Source organism: Struthio camelus, chromosome 3, assembly GCF_040807025.1.
Source record: "Struthio camelus isolate bStrCam1 chromosome 3, bStrCam1.hap1, whole genome shotgun sequence".
Classification (NCBI taxonomy): Eukaryota; Metazoa; Chordata; class Aves; order Struthioniformes; family Struthionidae; genus Struthio; species Struthio camelus.
In genome coordinates this window covers 6,762,749-6,780,994 of record NC_090944.1, presented here as the reverse complement: position 1 = coordinate 6,780,994, position 18,246 = coordinate 6,762,749, and the positions used below count along the sequence as shown (strand labels likewise).

The 18,246-nt window shown below is 52.0% G+C and overlaps 1 protein-coding gene across 1 annotated transcript in view; it reads right to left on the bottom strand.

Annotated features, from left to right (window-relative positions):
* LOC138066520 (otoferlin-like) overlaps window positions 1–18,246 on the bottom strand; it is a 156,480-nt gene that overhangs the window by 9,617 nt on the left and 128,617 nt on the right. Inside the window, 15 exon segments of the mRNA XM_068936386.1 lie at window positions 1,745–1,882; window positions 2,675–2,809; window positions 4,614–4,765; window positions 7,152–7,218; window positions 8,329–8,460; window positions 8,946–8,975; window positions 10,389–10,519; window positions 11,336–11,498; window positions 11,790–11,951; window positions 13,266–13,353; window positions 13,390–13,402; window positions 14,154–14,331; window positions 14,875–15,009; window positions 16,356–16,493; window positions 17,877–17,993. Of these exon segments, the coding sequence (XP_068792487.1) occupies window positions 1,745–1,882; window positions 2,675–2,809; window positions 4,614–4,765; window positions 7,152–7,218; window positions 8,329–8,460; window positions 8,946–8,975; window positions 10,389–10,519; window positions 11,336–11,498; window positions 11,790–11,951; window positions 13,266–13,353; window positions 13,390–13,402; window positions 14,154–14,331; window positions 14,875–15,009; window positions 16,356–16,493; window positions 17,877–17,993 (1,779 nt within the window).

Sequence of the window (18,246 nt, the reverse complement as noted above, 5' to 3'; positions counted from 1 at the left end):
TCTAGCTAGCAGTGTGCCCCAGGGGTCAATACTGGGTCCAGTCTTGTTCAACTTATTCCTCAATGACCTGGATGAAAGGACAGAGTGCCTCCTCAGCAAGTTTGCTGAGGATGCTAAACTAGGAGGAGCGGCTGACACACCAGAAGGCTGTGCTGCCATTGCGAGGGACCTGGACAGGCTGGAGAGTTGGGCAGAGAGGAGCCTCATGACATTCAACAAAGGCCAGTGCAGGGTCCTGCACCTGGGGAGGAATAACCTGGTGCATGGTGCATGGGCACCAGGACAGGCTCGGGGTTGACCTCCTGGAAAGCAGCTCTGCAGAGAAGGACCTGGGAGTCCTGGTGGACAACAAGTTGACTATAAGCCAGCAATGTGCCCTTGTGGCCAACAAGGTCAATGGTACCCTGGGCAGCCTTAGGAAGAGTGTTGCTAGCAGGTGGAGGGAGGTGAGGGCCTCCCCCTCTCCTCAGCCCTGCTGAGACCACACCTCGGGTGGTGTGTCTAGTGCTGGGCTCCCCAGTACAAGACAGACATGGAGCTCCTGGAGTGAGTCCAGCAAAGGGCCACTAAGATGAGGAAGGGCCTGGAGCATCTCTCCTAGGACGAAAGGCTGAGAGCGCTGCTACTCTTCAGCCTGCAGAAGAGAAGACTGAGAGGGGAGTCTCATCAATGAGTCTAAGCATGTGAAGGGAGGGTGACAGGAAGACGGGGCCAGACTCTTCTCCATGGTGCCCAGCAACAGGACAAGAGGCAACGGGCACAACCTGAAACATAGGAAGTTCTGTCTGAACATGAGGAAATACTTCTTTCCTGGGAGGGTAACTGAGCACTGGAGCAGGTTGCCCAGAGAGGCCGTGGAGTCTCCTTCCTCGAAGATATTCAAAAGCCATCTGGACACAATTCTACGCAACATGCTGTAGGTGACCCTGGTTGAGCGGGGGGAGTTGGACTAGATGATCTCCAGAGGTCCCTTCCAACTTCAACCATTCGGTGATTTTGGGATTCTGGGATTGCAATCTCACCTGCTATCCCCTTCTCAGGGCAATGAGATGTAGCACTGGATGGGAAACCAGGTTAGTGGGAAACGTAGGTGAAAGTAGGTTGCATTTATAAAACAACAGGGACAAGGGGTTGGCAAAGAGCCACCCAGGTGCTTCCAGCAGGGCGGAGATATCTCAAGATATCTTATCTTGACATAAGAATGGAGGTCAAGAAGGACTTTTTCCAGAGTGCACTCCATATAAAGAGACAGGCATTAGCTGGACCACATTGATTATCACTCGGCATGTGTCCCAGGAGGTGACAGGCCCTTCAGCCAGATCTACTAATCCCTGCCTCCTCCTGGTTTGCTCAGCATATGCCTCATTGATTATCTAAAAAGGGGATTATGTAAAGAACCAGAATCTCGTAGTCTGGGCTGATCCAAATTCTTCTCTGAAGTTGAGCACTACAACGGACACCTCCATCCATCCTGTAGGCCAGGTGTCTGGACCTCACACAGGCTTAGTATCCCAATGGGGAGAGCACAAAGCTAGGAAGACGCCCCTTTCAAGGGCCCATCAGTGAGCTTTAGTCCTCATGCTGCATCCTTGACCTTGGTGCCATCTGCTATCAGGTGGATGCTGGCACCAACAGCACCAAGAACTAAAAGTCAACTTCTCTGCAGCTTCAGCACCAGCTCTGGGTGCGAGCACTGTAAGGGAACACAGCATCACGCCTTGGCATACAACATGGTTATACTCACCCGAACAACAGAGACTCAGACCAGCACATTGATGGGGTCATTGCTGGCGATCCCCTGGAACATGCCCAAGTCGGGGTCGTATCCTGCCTCCTTGCCCATATCATCACGGAGCGGCACTTTGTAGACACAGATGGAGCCCTAGCACAAGGGAGTGCACAGCCTCAGTAGTCCTGCTGCTCCCGAGGCTCGGAGCGAGCAGACCAATCCCAAACCACCCTTCCTGAGAGCCCACTTTCTCTCCTTGTTTCTAGCCCTGCGCTGTAGTAGACAGGCGAGGTCTGGAAGCTTCCTCTGCCTCACAAGCACCCCCTGCAGAGGATACAACCCTGAGCAGAGCAACTGGACAACGTGAAGGACACCTGCAGAGGAATCAGACTAGCAAGGTGCTCACAGGCAGGGAATTCCAGGAATACAACTGGCAGAAAACCAAGAGCAATGGAAATAAAAGGTGCTGTCAAGGCAGGGGCTGGGAAATCCAGGAACTACCACGTGAAACACAGTTCATTTCCATGCTCCCTGACCGTCTGATCACTCCCTCCAGCAAGAGTTTAACTTGCATGCATTGGTGCAACATGGCAGGCAGCCCCGTGCTACTGGTGAAAAATAGTCTGCAACGATAACTCCAGGCATGACTTATATCCACAGCGGGTGATAAAGAGGATCTGCTTTGCCCTTGGCCTTCTGTAGGAATCACAAAAGATCTGGTTGCTGCAAAGGACTGCCCTCTGCAATGCACTCTGTGAAGCCATCTGACTCCTGGGGCTATCCTTGGAGGCTTACCCTCCCTGCAAGGAGATGTGGTTGGGTCAATGCAAATTGGTCTCTTACATCCAACCTCCTTTCAGCTAATGCACCTTCAAGGAGAGAACCCTATAGGCAAGGCTTTCCCAAGCTGTCCCTGCCCTGACCCAACTCAGCAGCCACACTCACTCTGAACCTCCCCACTAGCCGCTCCTCTTCTGTTGCGTCGTCATCATTGTCCCCGATCTTTCCACGGAGCAGGTTGAAGGTGTGCAGCCAGTCCTCAAAGTTATCAAACTCTCTTTCCAGCTCTTTGTTGAAGACCTGTGATGACACAAAATTAGAGGAGAGCAGTTTTAAAAAAAAAAAAAAAAAAGAAAAGATCCAGTGGTCACCCAAGGACAATCAAAGAGATCATGGACATCACCATTCCCAGTGACTAATTCTCTAGGATGCAAAGGGATCTCCAGGTCATTGGGTTAGACCTTGATGACATAAGCACCTTCCCAAACTGATCATGTATAGGAGGGAACCTCAGCTGAATGGGCTGTGTAGCTATTCCCCTTACGTGTATAATCCGGGTTCAAATTCCTTCTCAGGCCCAGAGTCACAGATTCTATAGTAAAGTCCATGGACCACTAACCTGAACCAGGGCCCTTTCCTGCACTGAGTCTTGGCCAGGCTAGCTATGGCCCACAGGAAGCTCTCCCCCACCCAGGGCCCATCCAAACTGCCCATGGGATAGCCTTGCCCCAGGCTATTCCCTGCCCCTGCCCAGCAGTGGGATGGGGCTGGGCACATTGGCCTGGAGCCCTGGCGCCAGGCCTGGCGCCAGGGTCCTGGTTTGGGTTGCTGATGGGCAATGCCTGGCCCTGATCCATCTCCTACTATAGCTGTAGACTCTGATTCCACCGTGGGGAGGGTGTTCTCACCAACTTAGAACTTCTTCCTCCACTCTCAAGACCAAGTTGATGCCTTTCTCATACTACTCATTAAGCTACACGATTGCCTGATCCTTCAGTGCAGTTACAGAGAGCAAATCATAGCTCCCACCACCTTTGGTTTTTTCTCCCCTGTAATTCCTGCAAGTACTTCTGGTTCCAGCTGCATTGTGTGGGACAAACCCCTCCAAGAACTACATACAGTGATGGCTGTGATTCCTGCTGCCATGAGGCATGTTGGGTTTCAGCCCCACATAAAGCAGCTGTTTGGGCACTCAGGATGCCAGTCACCTCAGGAGCTTTAGACATCCACTGGCTGAACATGGGAGCTGCCTGATCAAATGGGGGCATCTCTGGATGGACAAATCATACAGTCATATGGGAACCGAGGTGGGAAGGGACCACTGGCATTCAAAGTTAGAGAAGCTTGCCCAGGGTCAAGCTCCCATGTCTCCAAGGACGGAGAGCTCTGCAAAGTTGCAGCACACTCATGATGAATAAGTTCATTGTAGGAAACAAATGATGCTTTATGTCCAACAGGAATTTCCTTTGCTGCATCTTGCGTCCATTTCCTTCTGCACTCTCCTTTGTCCTCTGCCATATCCCCCTGCCATGTACCATCAGGTACCTGAAGATGACAATTCAATCCCCCATTCACCTTCTCCTCTCCAAGCTGAACAAACCCAGCTCTCAGCCTCTTCCTCTTCTTGTATGCCACGTCCTCCAGACCTGTGACCACACCGGTGGCTTCCACCACTGGACTCACTGCAGTAGGTCAGTGTCTTCCTTGTGCTGGGGAGCACCAGTCAGGACAGAGAAGCCAGAAGGGATCTGACAAGTGCCAGAAAGAGGGGAAGAATCCCTCCCCTCAACTCGCTGGCCAACTCTTGCTAACACAGCCCAGCATGCACTTGCCCTTCACTGCTAGAAGGGTTCACTGCTGACTTTTCCTGTCCCCAAGATCCCAGGTCCTTTCCTGCAAAGCTAGTTACCCTGAACTCTCCGTCTATGCAGAGAATTTGACAGTCCCAAGGCTCATCTCACCCAGTGCTAGATACCCCTCACACAGGTGAGATGCATCCAGCAGGGCTGATCCATCCTACTGTGTTTTCCACATGGCTAGGATCTGACTTCCATCCTGCTGCTGAGCAGGCAGAGCCTCCTCCTCCCCCTGCCAACACACATACCTTCAGTTCATCAATCTTCAGCTTGTTCTGCTTCTCAGGAAGCTCAGCGGCTCACTGCTGCTGCTTCTTCTTATCATCTTTGGGTGCCTTGGACTTCTTGCTCTTTGCCTGACCCTTGGAGCCTTTCATGGGAGAGTCATCCGGTTTGATTTCTGAGTCCAAGGGGAAGCAATGGGGATGGAGGAGATGGAAACGAGGGTGAGGTGGAGCGGAGGAAGACAGAGAAGGGGGAACATGATCACAGGCACTCAAACAAGAGGAACATGAAAGCTGACAGCTGCTACTGCCTGCAATTCCCCATCTCAGTCCCACAGGAACCCTTCAACCTCTCTCCTCTCTTTCCTCAGCTCTGGCCATTGCTACCCAGCTCACAGCATTTCCAGGAGCCCACAGATCTCCGCGTAGGGAACTCCCACAGTTGACCCGAGCAGGAGTCATTTGGAGGACTACGAAACATGGACTGAGAGCCTAGGCTCTGCCTAGTTTCAACAGCACTGAAAATATCTGATCCTGCCCATAGCACCTTCTTGTCTTCTTTCCACTTGTCCTGCTGGGCTGCTAGTACAACACCCTTCCCAGTCTTCCCTGAAGGGCTCATTTCCCCATCTCACTCTGGTCTCCGCTACGTCCTTTGAAGCTGACAGCAATGGCGTTGGAGAAAAGAGAAGGGAGTGAAAAACATCAAGGGCACCTGGCTGGGCCCTGCTAGGTGCGCCCATGGAAGAGAATACTTCCTGTGCCCAGACCCCTGACACGTGCGCAGCTTGCAGAGCAAAACCCCTGCCTAGGTGTGGCTGAGGTGACAATGCTTGAAGCTCAGTGCCAAAGCACAGACTGCTGCTCTTCAAGGGTGACGCCAATGACTAGCTGCAACAACAGGCTCTTAAGATCTCTCTCTTCAGAGCAGTCACCAGCCAAGGACACAGTACAGTCTACTAGAAAGGCATGCTCAAAGGAGGCTGCACAACACTGCACGCTTCTCCCACTCATGTGCAATCCCCAGCCCTCACTGCCTCTATCCCGCCAGCTTTCATGGCTGCTGCGCAAGGCAGATGAGAACAGACAGATGACAACAGATAAACCTTTAATGTGGAAGAGGAAAGCAGGAAGGAAGGGCAGTGTAAAAGGGGAAAATGAACCCTGCTCAGAATGACTGACAGAGAACGAGGAGGCATACAAGGACACCCCCCCAACAGCTCTGCTACTACAGCAAGCCCAGGCAGAAGCTGCTCAGAGTCATCGCCAAGCTCAGCAGCACCTGGCCTCATCTTTCTCATGATACAAAGGCTAGTCTTCCAACAGAAGCCAGACTCTCTATTTTTCCCACCTAATGGAGTCTGCATGAACAGGACAACCACCCCCTCTCCTCTGAATTCACGATCTATGGAGAGCAGGGGAAGCAGGCAGCGCTGGGAACTCAGTGCTATCTGCTGCTACCCTTCTTTACTCCACTGCCCATTTAGTCCATAGGGTGGCCCTTTGCTGAGCCCCTACGCAGAGGCTCCTAACCTTCTCCCTCTGCCCATTCCCATCTCAGTCTTCATGACTGAGCTGGCCAATCATGGCTCCTCAGGGAAACACTCACCAGCCCTGCTTACCAGGGACTGCCAGAGAGCCTGCAGGGTGGACAAGGTCACCCTTGGACAGCAGGTCCCAGCTCACTCATGCTCACAGCCCATAGTACTCTTGGTATGAAATTGGCCTCACCCAGCTTGAGGCATCTGCAATGCCCCATCTGAGCTACTGTCCCCCAGACTCTTTGAGAGAAAAACGCTCTTAGGGCACACTTCATCTCAGGACAGTATCTAAAATAGGTCAGAGAACTGGCCCTGAAAGGCATAGTTTTCTCTAATGCCCATTCTAGAAAACCAGAACACAGACTACACTTTCACCTTTAGATCACAGACTACACTTTCAGATTACACTTTTTTTTTTTAAACAGATCACTCTTCAGCTTTACACTGAAGATAAAAGCAGTCAGGTTAGATGGATCCCAAACATCTTGCCTAGTGGACTCTTCCCTGGCAAAACTGGGGCAAAAGGAGGCCTCCATAAAGCCTCCCTCATGGTGACGAGGGAAAACCCTGCAAATGCGATATTAACGTATCTGTGCCTTGGTGTTCTCAATAGACTTTGAGCACACAGCCTTGCAGCTCTATAAACGCATGGGCAAGGGGATGCGACTACTAACTTCTGAAGGCACAAAAATGCCTTCAGTCAATAACACAGATCCTAGTCACTAATCTCATTACTTCCACACAGCCTTCCTTCCAGCAGGGATGAGCTGGAGGCTGCCACAATGCCACACTCGGACTGGGAGTCCCCTGGCATTTGCAGCCTGATACGTCAGCCCAACACAATCCATACCAGGTCTGCATTCACAAAAATTGATCCCGCCTGGAGATATGCAACACAGCACGAGTATCTGACTGAGCAGAAGAGCAATTGCATGCTCGGAATTGGGTGCCCAAGCACCAAAAGGAACTCTGGTCCTACCCTTCCCTGCCCCGTTTCCTCCCTTGCTTGCAAACAGCTCACCCTCAGCAGTCTCCATTCCCTCCTCCTCCTCTGCTTCTGCTGCAGCTGCTTCCTGCTGCCAAAGTTGCTGGGGGAGAAACGAAATGAACAACGAGTGGCCAGTTGCACTGAGCTCTCTGTGCTCATTGAAAGTGCCTAGCTTAGGGGTCGCAGCTCTCCCTTTCTCCTTTGAGCAGGGAGCTAGGATCTAGCCAAACTGGAGAAATCAAAGTTGTTCAACACAGTCTTCAACAGTGACGCTGCTAAATAACTGTGCTCTGAATACAAACGAGACACAAAATAAGTACACTCAAGGAAAAGAAACCCTGCTCAGCTCTGCCAGGTGAAAGCCTGGTTGACAGTCAGGCAAGGCTGGCGAGAAAAGCAGCATGGCCCCAAGCCTTTGGCCACAAGGCTGCCCCGGTCTCTGCAAGAACAGCCTATTAGACAGCTAAAGCACTTTTACCTCTCTCTTGCACTTGTTTAAATTGTGTGTCCATCCAGGAAGCTGGACAGAGCCCAGGCAAGTGGGGATGGCTCTAGGGTATCCAAGGAGCAGTTCCCAAGGCCAGGGATGTTGCCAGTGCAAAGAGCCTTTAGTTTTAGGTGGTTCTGTGTAACAGCGGAGGATCAGGCCCCACAAGAGAAAAGAAACACCCTCTCCCTCACTGTACAATTTTTCAGCACTGGTACGTGAGCAGGAATTCTCACAAAGGCAGGGCTCAGCCATGAGCAGGACTGTGTGCGAGGGAGAGTCTCTCGCAGGGGATGGGGCAGGAGGACGTGTCTATGTTTGCATGGCATCCTTGTGCACTTGGGCAGTTCGCAGCTGAGACACTGGGAAGACGACTGGGCTGGTACCAGAAAGGGAAACGGAATGAGCACCTGGCTGGCGCAAGCCCACGTGCCCCTTACCAGCTCGGCAATGATCAGGGAGGCAACAGACAGAAACAGCAGCTGATCGTTGCTTTTCTACCACCCCATTTTTCACACTGGGGATGGGGACTTCAATACACATACTTCCCCTCCTTCCTTAGGCCAGTGGTCCCAGCCTTAGTGCTGGGAATGGGCACTGTTTGCATTTCAAAAGCAGTCCACTGTTGTGCTGTCCCAACAGATGTTGGGACTGTGCTGTTCTGCTGGAAATAGCCGAGACCTTGCAGGCAGGGAACATCTTCCTGCACCCCCCTACATGCACCCCTCCACTGCTCTCAATTGAAGCAAAATACTTGGACCACCAGTCCAGCATGCTCTCATCCGGCTCCTCCTCTTCTCCTTCCTCTCCTCCTCCTTTCTTCTTCTTCTTCTTTTTCTCCTTCTCTTCCTCAGACTGCAGGAACAAAGGAAGCAAAGACAGAGAAGAAGAGGGATCAGATGGAAGCAAGATGTCTCTCAAAGGGCCAAGGTGATAGGTAAATCCCTTGAGAAGGCAGAATCCTCCTGGCTAGGCTGTATCATTAGCACCTGCCACCTTTTACAACCAGAGAAACTGAGGCTCCGAGTAGCAAAGGGAGCTGCCCAAGGCTCCAGAGAGATAGTGTCAGAGTCCTAAACCAGAGATGTCCTCATCCCTTTTCCACCATCCCTTTCACTCATGCATTTCCCAGGCTGAAGCACCTGAAGCTTACATGGTACCAGGCCCCCCTGTCCCAGCAAGGTATCCTGAGCCCGCTCAGTGCCTCACCATTAAGCCTTTGGGAGGTGGTACCACAACCACATAGTTGTGGTGGGAATAATCATCATGCACACTCGCAGGGTGCTGTCTCTCCTGCTCCTCCCAGCCCAACTATGCTCGGAAGCAGATCCGTCACTTACCACCTCCACCTTCACCACTGCATCCGAGTTCTGCCACCAGGGCTAAAAGGGAACAGGGAGAGGGAACAGCAGGCTAGTGGGCAACTGCACCGCCAAAAGGCAGCAGAGTACAAAGGCACACAGACACACACGTGCACAGTGAGCTGCGAGAAGTCACAAACAGCTCCCCACGGTTGCAGGAAGCAAAGGCCTTGAAGGAACAGCCCTGGCTGGGAAGCTCTACATACAAGGGAGACGTCTGCTGGGACACATCAAACCCATCTCCTCTTGGGAGAGCTCTGCTAATGAAGAACCCCAATCCCAAACAATGAGAGCACGGGCCTGGAAAGATACCTGGGCCTTCAGTATGGATAAAGACTGCTTTGCTCCCTTGGAGCTTCTTTTTGTCTAGCTAAGGAGGCTTGCAAGTGTTTGTGGTACATTTCCCGAAGCCAAGAAGCATGTGCATGCCAGGGCTTTTCACACATGCACACATGCTCTGGGGGTCCTCCTGAACACAGCTGGGCCAACAGACTCCTTGTGAATGCAAATGCAAGTGACAAGAGTTTTTTGTGCACCTGCTAGGAACTCTAGGTAGAGGTGCATTTGTAAATCCACCAAGGACTTGTGGGTTGTACGGGTGTGTGTGTGTTTATGCACATGTGCACTTGTGCAGAAGTGGCTTTGTATGTGCTGTGGTCTTTCTGTAAATGTGCCCATGAGGGGCCATGGATATGCATGCACATTTGGAGCCCGCAATGTGCCCATAGGCACATGCATGCACACATGCTGCTTGCCTGCAGAGGAGGACATGTCCCTACAAAGGGCTTCCTGTAGAGAGACAGGCATTTCTTTTGGTAGAGAGCGCTCTGGAGTAGACAGCTACAGGAGGGTGCTCCAATTTCCATTCTGGGCAAGAAAACGGTGACAGGCTTATTCAACACGTGAGCAAAGTCTGACTCCTCGGGGACACATTGCTTGTCCCATGTGCAGACTGCTGATTTTTCAGGGCAGACCCAGTAGGTCTAGAGGGCTCTGCCTGCATCAGGATGACTCTGTGTGCCTGGATCAGCCCTGTGCCACATGCATCTGAGGTGCATGCATCTCGAGTCTGCACCATTCACAGAACGATGGTTCAGACAGAGCAACACAGGGGCAGGGTTATGCTCATGGGGGCTCATTCCTATTTAACTGTCTTCACAGGAAAACGTACCAATACCTCATTTTCTTAGCCCAGGACTGGCTGTCTTGGGGCAGCAAGCACCAGCTGAGTTCAGCCAGGACAGGACAGGACGTGACTGATTAGTGCAACTAACTATGACCCCAAGGCCTTTAATTCCAGGCATCAGTCCAACTACATGCCCAACAGCACAAGGTGGCCTCTGCTTGCGGGGGGATCACCCAGTTATTGACAATGCAGTGAAGACAGACATGCTAAAGTAGTGCTGACACACGGATACTCACAGCTTCCAGCTTCACCATGGTCTCCATCTTCTTGATAGGAACCTCAGGTTCCACCTTGACAACAAGCTCCCCCGTGGGGCAAGAGGGAGGACCTCTGATGGCCATTGCCAGAGAGCCATTGAGCAGTTCAACTGGACAGAGGACAGAGAAAGACAGACAACAAGAGAGAAAGGATAGTGCAGAGTGGAAACTGAGAGCTCAAGTGCGATCCTACAGGATTCAGACAGGAGTGGCGTGTGACCCTCTTGTTCAGAGAAGGACCAAAGCACGGAAATTAGTACACTGGTTGGGATTCAAACACTGGCCACCTCAGTGCCAGGAACACTGCTGGTCTTGCTGCTGTCCCCATGACTTTTCAGGTCTCCTTGCTATAAACGTCCACAGGGAAGGCACCTCCACCTAAGCAAGCCATCCCAGGCTCTCGTTATAATCGCCAGAGATCTAAGTAATTCAGTCTAGTCTAGAGCACAAGGCCCGTGCCCTGGACAGAAAAGCTACTTGCAATGACACAACGATGAGTCCAGCCCTCCAGGCTGCATTAAGTGTATTGACTATATCTCTTCCACGGGAGCCTGAGCTGTCTGTCCTGAGCAAATTCATCTCCCAGTCCTGAGGAACAGTTGGAGATTGTAGAGCCATGGAAACACAGCTATGTTAGTGGTGAACCAGGCTTTCTTGTCTGACAGGTGTCAGGAAGAGTAGGCAGTTATCACAGTGAGACCCATGGATCAAACCAATCAAAAGGCAACGATGACCTCATGCCCCCACGGCTTCCCAACCCCTCGATGTGAACCTTGAATCCTAATTCATTTAACAACCAAGCAGACAATGCCCCATAGTCCTTACAACCCACTACCCATCTCCCTTCTTTTCTGTATCGCTCACTTGTGTGCGGTGCCCCACCAATGACCCACACCAGCCTGTCCCTCTTGGCCCAAGCCTGGTACCTGTCATATTCCAATGGTGGGCTGCCTTCTCTGGTGGGCGACAGATGAACTTTCAGACGGAGCTGACAGCACGGGACCCCACTAGGGTATAACGCCCAAAAGCCCGGCACTCCACCACTCGGATGTGGAGGGGCGGGTGAAGCAGTTCATTCTCTGGGAGGTCCTGGAAGCAAAGGGGTCCTGGTTATCAAGGGCTGCATGTAGGCTACAGCATGTCTATTGTGGTGGTTGCCAGTAGGGACTCAAAGAGAGATCATGTTGGAGGAAGAGGTCTCATGTAACTCCAGCAGAGCTGGGCCTGGGAGCCATCACAGAAAGGGAATCCCCAACTAGGCTGGAGATCACTTCCTTTACTATCGTGGGCAAACGGAAGCAAGGGGCCAGCAGCCACAATTTGAGCTCCAGCCAAGCCTGGATTTTGGCCAAGGGCTCAGAGGAAAGAGGCAACACTCACCACTCCCAACCGCTTGACTAAAGGGCTGAAGTTGGCGCTTTTCTTGTAGTTCTGGATGAGAGCTGACTGGACCCCCTTTCCAGTACACTCAATGTCCACGTGGGGCCGCTCCTCCTGAGCCACGTTCACTCTCTTCAGGTCTCTGAGTCCCCAGAACAACATCTAGGGCAGCAGGAGGAGGAAAGGCATACAGGTGAGAAGAACTGCCCCCAACTGCTGCCAGACCTCTTTGCTGGAGCCAAAGGAGTTGGCTTTCCTCATCCCCTGGGAGCAAGGATCCCTCACGGCACACAAAATCACCTGGGCAGCAATGGAGCCCTCAAGCTTCTTTTCCTTCTCCATGCGGCTCTGGCATGCAGCATGCTCTCTCACTGACCCCACACAAACCACCCCATGACTCACCTGCAACAGCCTAACATCTCCTTTCCGATGCCCTCAGCACTCCTCTCCTAGCCCTCTTCTGCCCTCAGACTCCATAGAGCAGGACCACATCAGTTTAGTTTAGCCCATCTGCAGTGGCTCTTCATTCAGCACTGGCAGCATTTTGTCAGAAACAGGGAAATGACTGCCTCCTCCCCTTTCCTTTCTTGGGATAAGAGACCAACACCATGATTAAAAGTCCCCCTGAAACGAGCTTTTTCCACCTCCTGTCCCCCCAAGGCCATATTCACACTGCGCACCAGAGGAATAGTATTTCTTTGACCAGATGAAAAAGTCTACAAAACGTGGACGTAGGATCTCTTTAGAGCCCCTGGGGATCCGATCAGCAGCATCTCCTCCTAGCAGAGACACCTACAACAGCCGGGTGAGTCATGCACCAAATGTCACTGTCTCTATTGCCCACATCACCATTGTCTACCAAGTCAGCCTAGGGTGAGGAGCCCTGATGGATGTGTCACCATATCTCACTAGAGAGAAGCAGCAGGCATCCTGTCCTTGATGTCCAAGATAGGTCAAATGAGCTTCAGGCTACCAATCTTGGGTTTTTCCCCTCCCACCAATACTAAGGGAGAGTCAGCGTGACTACTTCAGGTGTAGGTGTACACCCCTAATGTGCATTCCTCTGAATTTCAGACCAAGTGCCCTCTACTGCAGCTCCTAGGCTTGCTATGGTGCCCACAGTTAAGAAAGCAAGTAGTAATCCAGTCATCCTGCTTTTTTTTTTTTTTTTTTTTTTTTTTAGGGCTGCTGCAGCTTAACTCCCTGTGCAGCTAGTACAGGCAGGTCCTTGCAATCCAAACATCTGGCTGTAGGTGCTTAACTTGTCATCAGAACCTCTAAGATCCCTCCTGGCCTTCAAACACCCACTGACAGAGTCTTCTGCCTTACATCACCCTCGCCTAACAGATGGAGCCCTCATAATGGGATCTGGTCGAGGCCATGACAACACAGTACCTTCTGCTGTATAGCCATCTGGCTGCGCAGCATTCAAGTCTGGCGCCCCAAGACGAACCCCTCTGCTGTCAACGCATTTGCCTCCACTCTGTATTTACTCAGCACCAGACGAATCCCCAATGGCACTGGCAGGATGGGACCCCTGTCAATGCCTGTGGGTCCATCGACACTTGCCCCCAGCTCCAATCTGGAAGAGATGCATCACGGATTAAGGTCTGCTTTTTTGAACTGGGGGAACCGGCACACCCTGCTCTCCTGCACTGGGTCTGTAGAGTCTTAGATGATTCAGCAATCCACTGACTGTACAGTACAGGCACTTTGGGAAAAGGTGTTCATAGGAGCACAAGAGGTGGTGCTATGCTTCCACACAGGGCACATTCAGCAGCAAAGCAAACTTCCAAGCCCACCCACTAGTGCAGCTGACAGGCTGATACGGACAGGCTTTGGCCAGCTCAAAGCCTGAGCAAAGCCAGCAGGTCTCTACTCCACCACCTTCAACCACTCCAGGCATCTCCTGCTCTGTCTAGTCAATGGAAAGAGAGGGATACCTACAGAGAGAGATTAGCCCCCACCCTGAGCTCCTTGTCAAAGATGCTTAGCATACACCATCTTCCTCTATGAGAACTCACACCCCTTTTACCTGGGACCTTCCCATTGACATCTCTTGAGAGAACCAAGACTCCCATTGACAACTTCCATAGCCCAGGGATGTTGCAGAGACTTTGTGCTGCTGCAACGCTTTAGTAGGGTTCCCTGCCAGAAAGAAGCTGGCATTCATTGCACACCAGCATAACTCTGCAGGAGCTGCCCTCACACTGAGCTGCGAGTAGCTATACTACACCCTGCTAGCTTTTCTAGGATGCATGAACTAACCACTCTTTGCAGCACCTCAGAAACAGAAGCGTGGATTAAACGCGGTTCTCCCCCACACCCCCTCCCGCTCTCTTCCCTCCCTCCGTCTGGGATGGCTCTGTCCAGCTGCTACCTGCAGTAGCTCAAAGGCAGCCAACAGGTCGCCTGCTGTGGAGTTGCCCCGGTATATCTGGTAGCACTCCAGCTGCGGAGGGAACCGTGGAGGGCAGTACTGTTCATCTGACATCTTCACCACAGGTTGGGCAAAGGTGCGGCCCATCAAGTCAGCTTTGCCCTGGCCAGGCAAAGACAGCACTCGGGTTTTTAGCATCGGGCTTCTTGTCTGCCTTGAGAGACCAACCAAAGGTCTCCACAGTTAGCCCCACAGCACTCCCCAGTATGGGCAGAACAGGATCAGTCTGCTGCACGTACGTGACCAAAGCTCAGTGCCACCTTTCACTGGTGCCTTTCCATCCACGAGGCCTTTCCTAATGCACCAACTTCTTTAAGGAAGGTGAAGGAGGTGGCCCAGGGTTGGGGCAGCAATGAGGCCAGGACTGAGCACTGCTCTACAGGGAGAGACTACAGTAATATATCCTTGCCTCCAGCCTCACCTGAACTCTTGCTTCTGGCTCCAAACATAAGACACCAACGAGTGCAAGAGATCAATTAGCAGCAGAGGCTCCTAGTTTCTTCTGTGCCCTGGGAAACAGGGAGGAAACATCTTCCACAGGTCAGGAAAAACGCTTCTTCTCACATCTGCTGCACCAGCTGCCTTGCCAGGAGTGATCTCAGTACCTGAATCAGAAATGCTTTCCTCTGCTGAGATTCATCTTACCACTGGGTCCTGCTCATAGATCTCAGTGACAACTATGGGAGGGTCGTCCCGCATTTCGTGAGCTTCTCCATATAGCTCCACATTGTCAAAGACCAGCAGCTGGTCCCAGCTTGGGCAAAGGCTTTCATTGAGAACCTGGAGGAACAGAAACAGCATTTACCATTACAGCTAGGAGTAGCAGCCAGGGCCTAAGGCCCTGAACAATGGGAGCAGAGAGGATATTGATCTCCGTTTTCCTGCACCAGGACTTTTGCAGTGCTGCGAGCAGGGGGGAGGTTACTTTGAAAATATGAGGGGATTTATCTTGGGTCACATTGCATGTCCACAACATAAAGGCTCCCTTACTTCATGGTAGGCACCCCAGGATCCCTGTCTAGGGAGGGGGAGAGAAAGCAATCTCTTTATGGCACCGCTTGTCTCTTCCTAAGGTGTATGGCTAAAATAGATGAGATGTATTTTGTCTTTTAAAGGTCCTTCTCTCCCCACTGCTTATTCAGAGAATTGAGGCAGCTCTGATGCAGATGCGGACACTGTGGCAGTCTGCCATCTATTGGGTATTAATGCTATTGACAAGCAGTGCTTTGGATCACAGATATTTACTGGATCATACTGTGAAGGCACCTGGGGCTAAACCCATTAGAGGGTTGATGGCTTATGGGGCAAGAGACAGGAAAGAGCCACATTAGGATCTGAAGCCTGATCCAAAGGAAGGGGAATTACAGGTCTAACTCGCTTGGCAGATCTTGACCCAAGATACTTGCAGCTCCCAGAGTTCACCCCTTGCTCTGATGGTCTAATTTTCTCTGCTTGAGCATCTGCTTCCTTCTGTCAAATCAGGACAAAACAGTACCCTGCAAAGGGGCAGCCACAGGGATGACCCCATTTCCGTGAATGACCCCAGGCCTGGCCTGTCTGAGCCAGGCCACAGGCTGCAACTTCAGTGCTGGCAGCACCCGTAGGCTGGCGCTTGCTCTGCAGGCAAGCGAGCCATAGCGCATCTCCCATGGACTCTCCCAGGAAAAAACAGCAGGCAGGCACAAATTATTCCCAGCTTCCACGAGGTTTGCTAAAGCTCGGCAGCCTTCAGCACAGGAAGAGATGGCACAGAAACACCTCCTGCTTCCTGTAGGGTCCAGTTTCTCTTCACCAGGCAGCTGAAAGCTCAGTCACACAGAAACGGGGTGGCTGTGTGCTTGTGCCCAGGGACATGCAGTGAAAGGGCTGTTGGACTTGCCTGCAGCTGGGGAAGAGACTTCCAGCAGGCTTCCTTTGAGTGCAAGGTTGCTCGAGATAGATAGTCAGGCCCCAGTGCTATGGCTGCTTTCGCACCCCAGGACCCCACGGTCAACCTGATCCATGATTCAGCAGGAGTCAGGAGACCCAGCCCCATGGCAGGGCAGCAGGATGGACAGATGATAGGACAAGTACCACATTCAACCCCAGGGATTGCCCACTCCTCCAGGTCAGGAAATAGTGTTCACCTCGGTGCATTGGCTCTGGGGGAGGAAGACGACTCGGGCAAAGGGAGCCAAAAGGCCACTACTGTCAGCAGCAAACAAACTCCTGGCCTGGTACATGTGGGCTCGCAGCTCAAACACCTGCTTCTCTGTGACAGAGAGAGGGGGAAGTGAGACAGCTTGGGATGCATCCCTGGAGCTTAGCCATGGAGAACTCCAGATTGGAAGGCTGAAGATTTTCCCTTTCTCTTAGTTCAGTGCCCACAAGGACTGTAGGGCAGGTGCCCTGCACTTCCATTCCCTACAATGGAAGCAGTTCCCTCTCTGGACATCTCCTATCATGCCTTAGAGCCTGCTTTATTTTCTGCTGTGGCAAACCAAAGCAGAGGAAAGAGTTACTTTATAAAGGGCTATTTCACCAAGCCTAGGAGCCTCGCCCATATTGGCAAATGAGAACAGCAAGTGCCAAACTACAACTTCCACGTGGACCAATAACCCCAAATGGCTGCAGCCATTCAGACCCAGGTAGAAACTGCACGAATTTCAGAGGAACTGCAATTTTCTGCAGGAAGGAACAAGAGATTTTGCAGAAATAACATCTTTTTGGAAATTTTGTGAGCAGCTCTAACATATTCGGCTATTAACTGTCACCCATGAGGTGGAGTGAAGCAAGAGTACACCGCAGTGATAATAATTAGATGGCTTCATCTGAAAGCTCTCCAAAGAGCTACTTACTTAACATTTTTCTCTACTTAGCAAAAATCAGAGATGGCTGCAGGCTGCTCACTTCAATATTGGGTGGACATTTGCCACCTTCTGGGGGCTGCTCCCCTGGGGAATTGCACGGCCTTGTCACGGCTCAAGGCAGGCAAAACCATCCTCTAGCTCAACTGCAAGAGGACCCAGTTCTGTTACTGTCTGGGAAGGGCTCTTCAACTTATATTAATGCTCATCCTTCCCAATCCAGGAGCGTATAGGCAAACCTGGGAGGCACGGGGCAGTTTATAGACTGACTATGCAAAGTTGCCAGATGGTGAAAAGTATACTGGTGACCTATTTCAGGCCAGGGCCCTGCCTCAGGCCCTGGGCCAGGCTGGGAAACGCCCCCACCTCAAGGGGTCCCTCCAACCAGCTCCAGGGATGCCCTGTCCAGGGCTAAGCCTGGCCTCACCTGCGGACGGGTTAGGGCTGGGCATTTTGGCTTGGGCTCACAGTGCACCAGGATGGACAGACAGGGCTCAGTTCCCACCACAGACTGGTTAATTAGCACACGAGATATAGCTGGTGTAGTCAGTGGAGGGAAGTGGTCATGCTGCCTTGGCTGAGCACTTCTATTAGGTGGTCTGAAGAGAGGTTTAAGCACCTGTCTTGACACAGGAGGAGCATACAGGTCCTTTAGAAAAGGAGCAGAGTCTAACAAAGGTCTTGTCTTCTTGGACTGGCTCCTTGCAGAAGACCTGTCTCACCAGGGAACTCTCCTGCACGCAGGATTTGCCCATAAGCTGACCCAGCTAACAGGCACTCTCCCTGTGGAGGGCAACTCACCTCATCAGCTAACAACCAGAGTTTCTGGAGGAAGTTTTGCACCAGCTTCACCTTGTCTTTCATGGTGGTGTTCTTCACCTGCGAGCGCAGAGTCATGGCTTGCTGACCCATGTTTTCCTGTGATTAAAAGGGAGCCCAGGACACATTGTGAATGAGAGCACAATGGAGCACAGAGAAGGCAAAAGCAGCAGACAGGTCTCCCTGCGTTCAGGAAGGCGTGGTGAGGACACAAATGCCTTAGTCCTGCCATGTGCATCCAGATAATGGTACTTCTGGCGCCCCTTTGTTAACCTCAGCAGGATATAGGAAGGGTCCCACAGCACAGAGGTTTCTGCCCCAGCAGGGCCTGCCATGGGACAGAGAGGTGTCA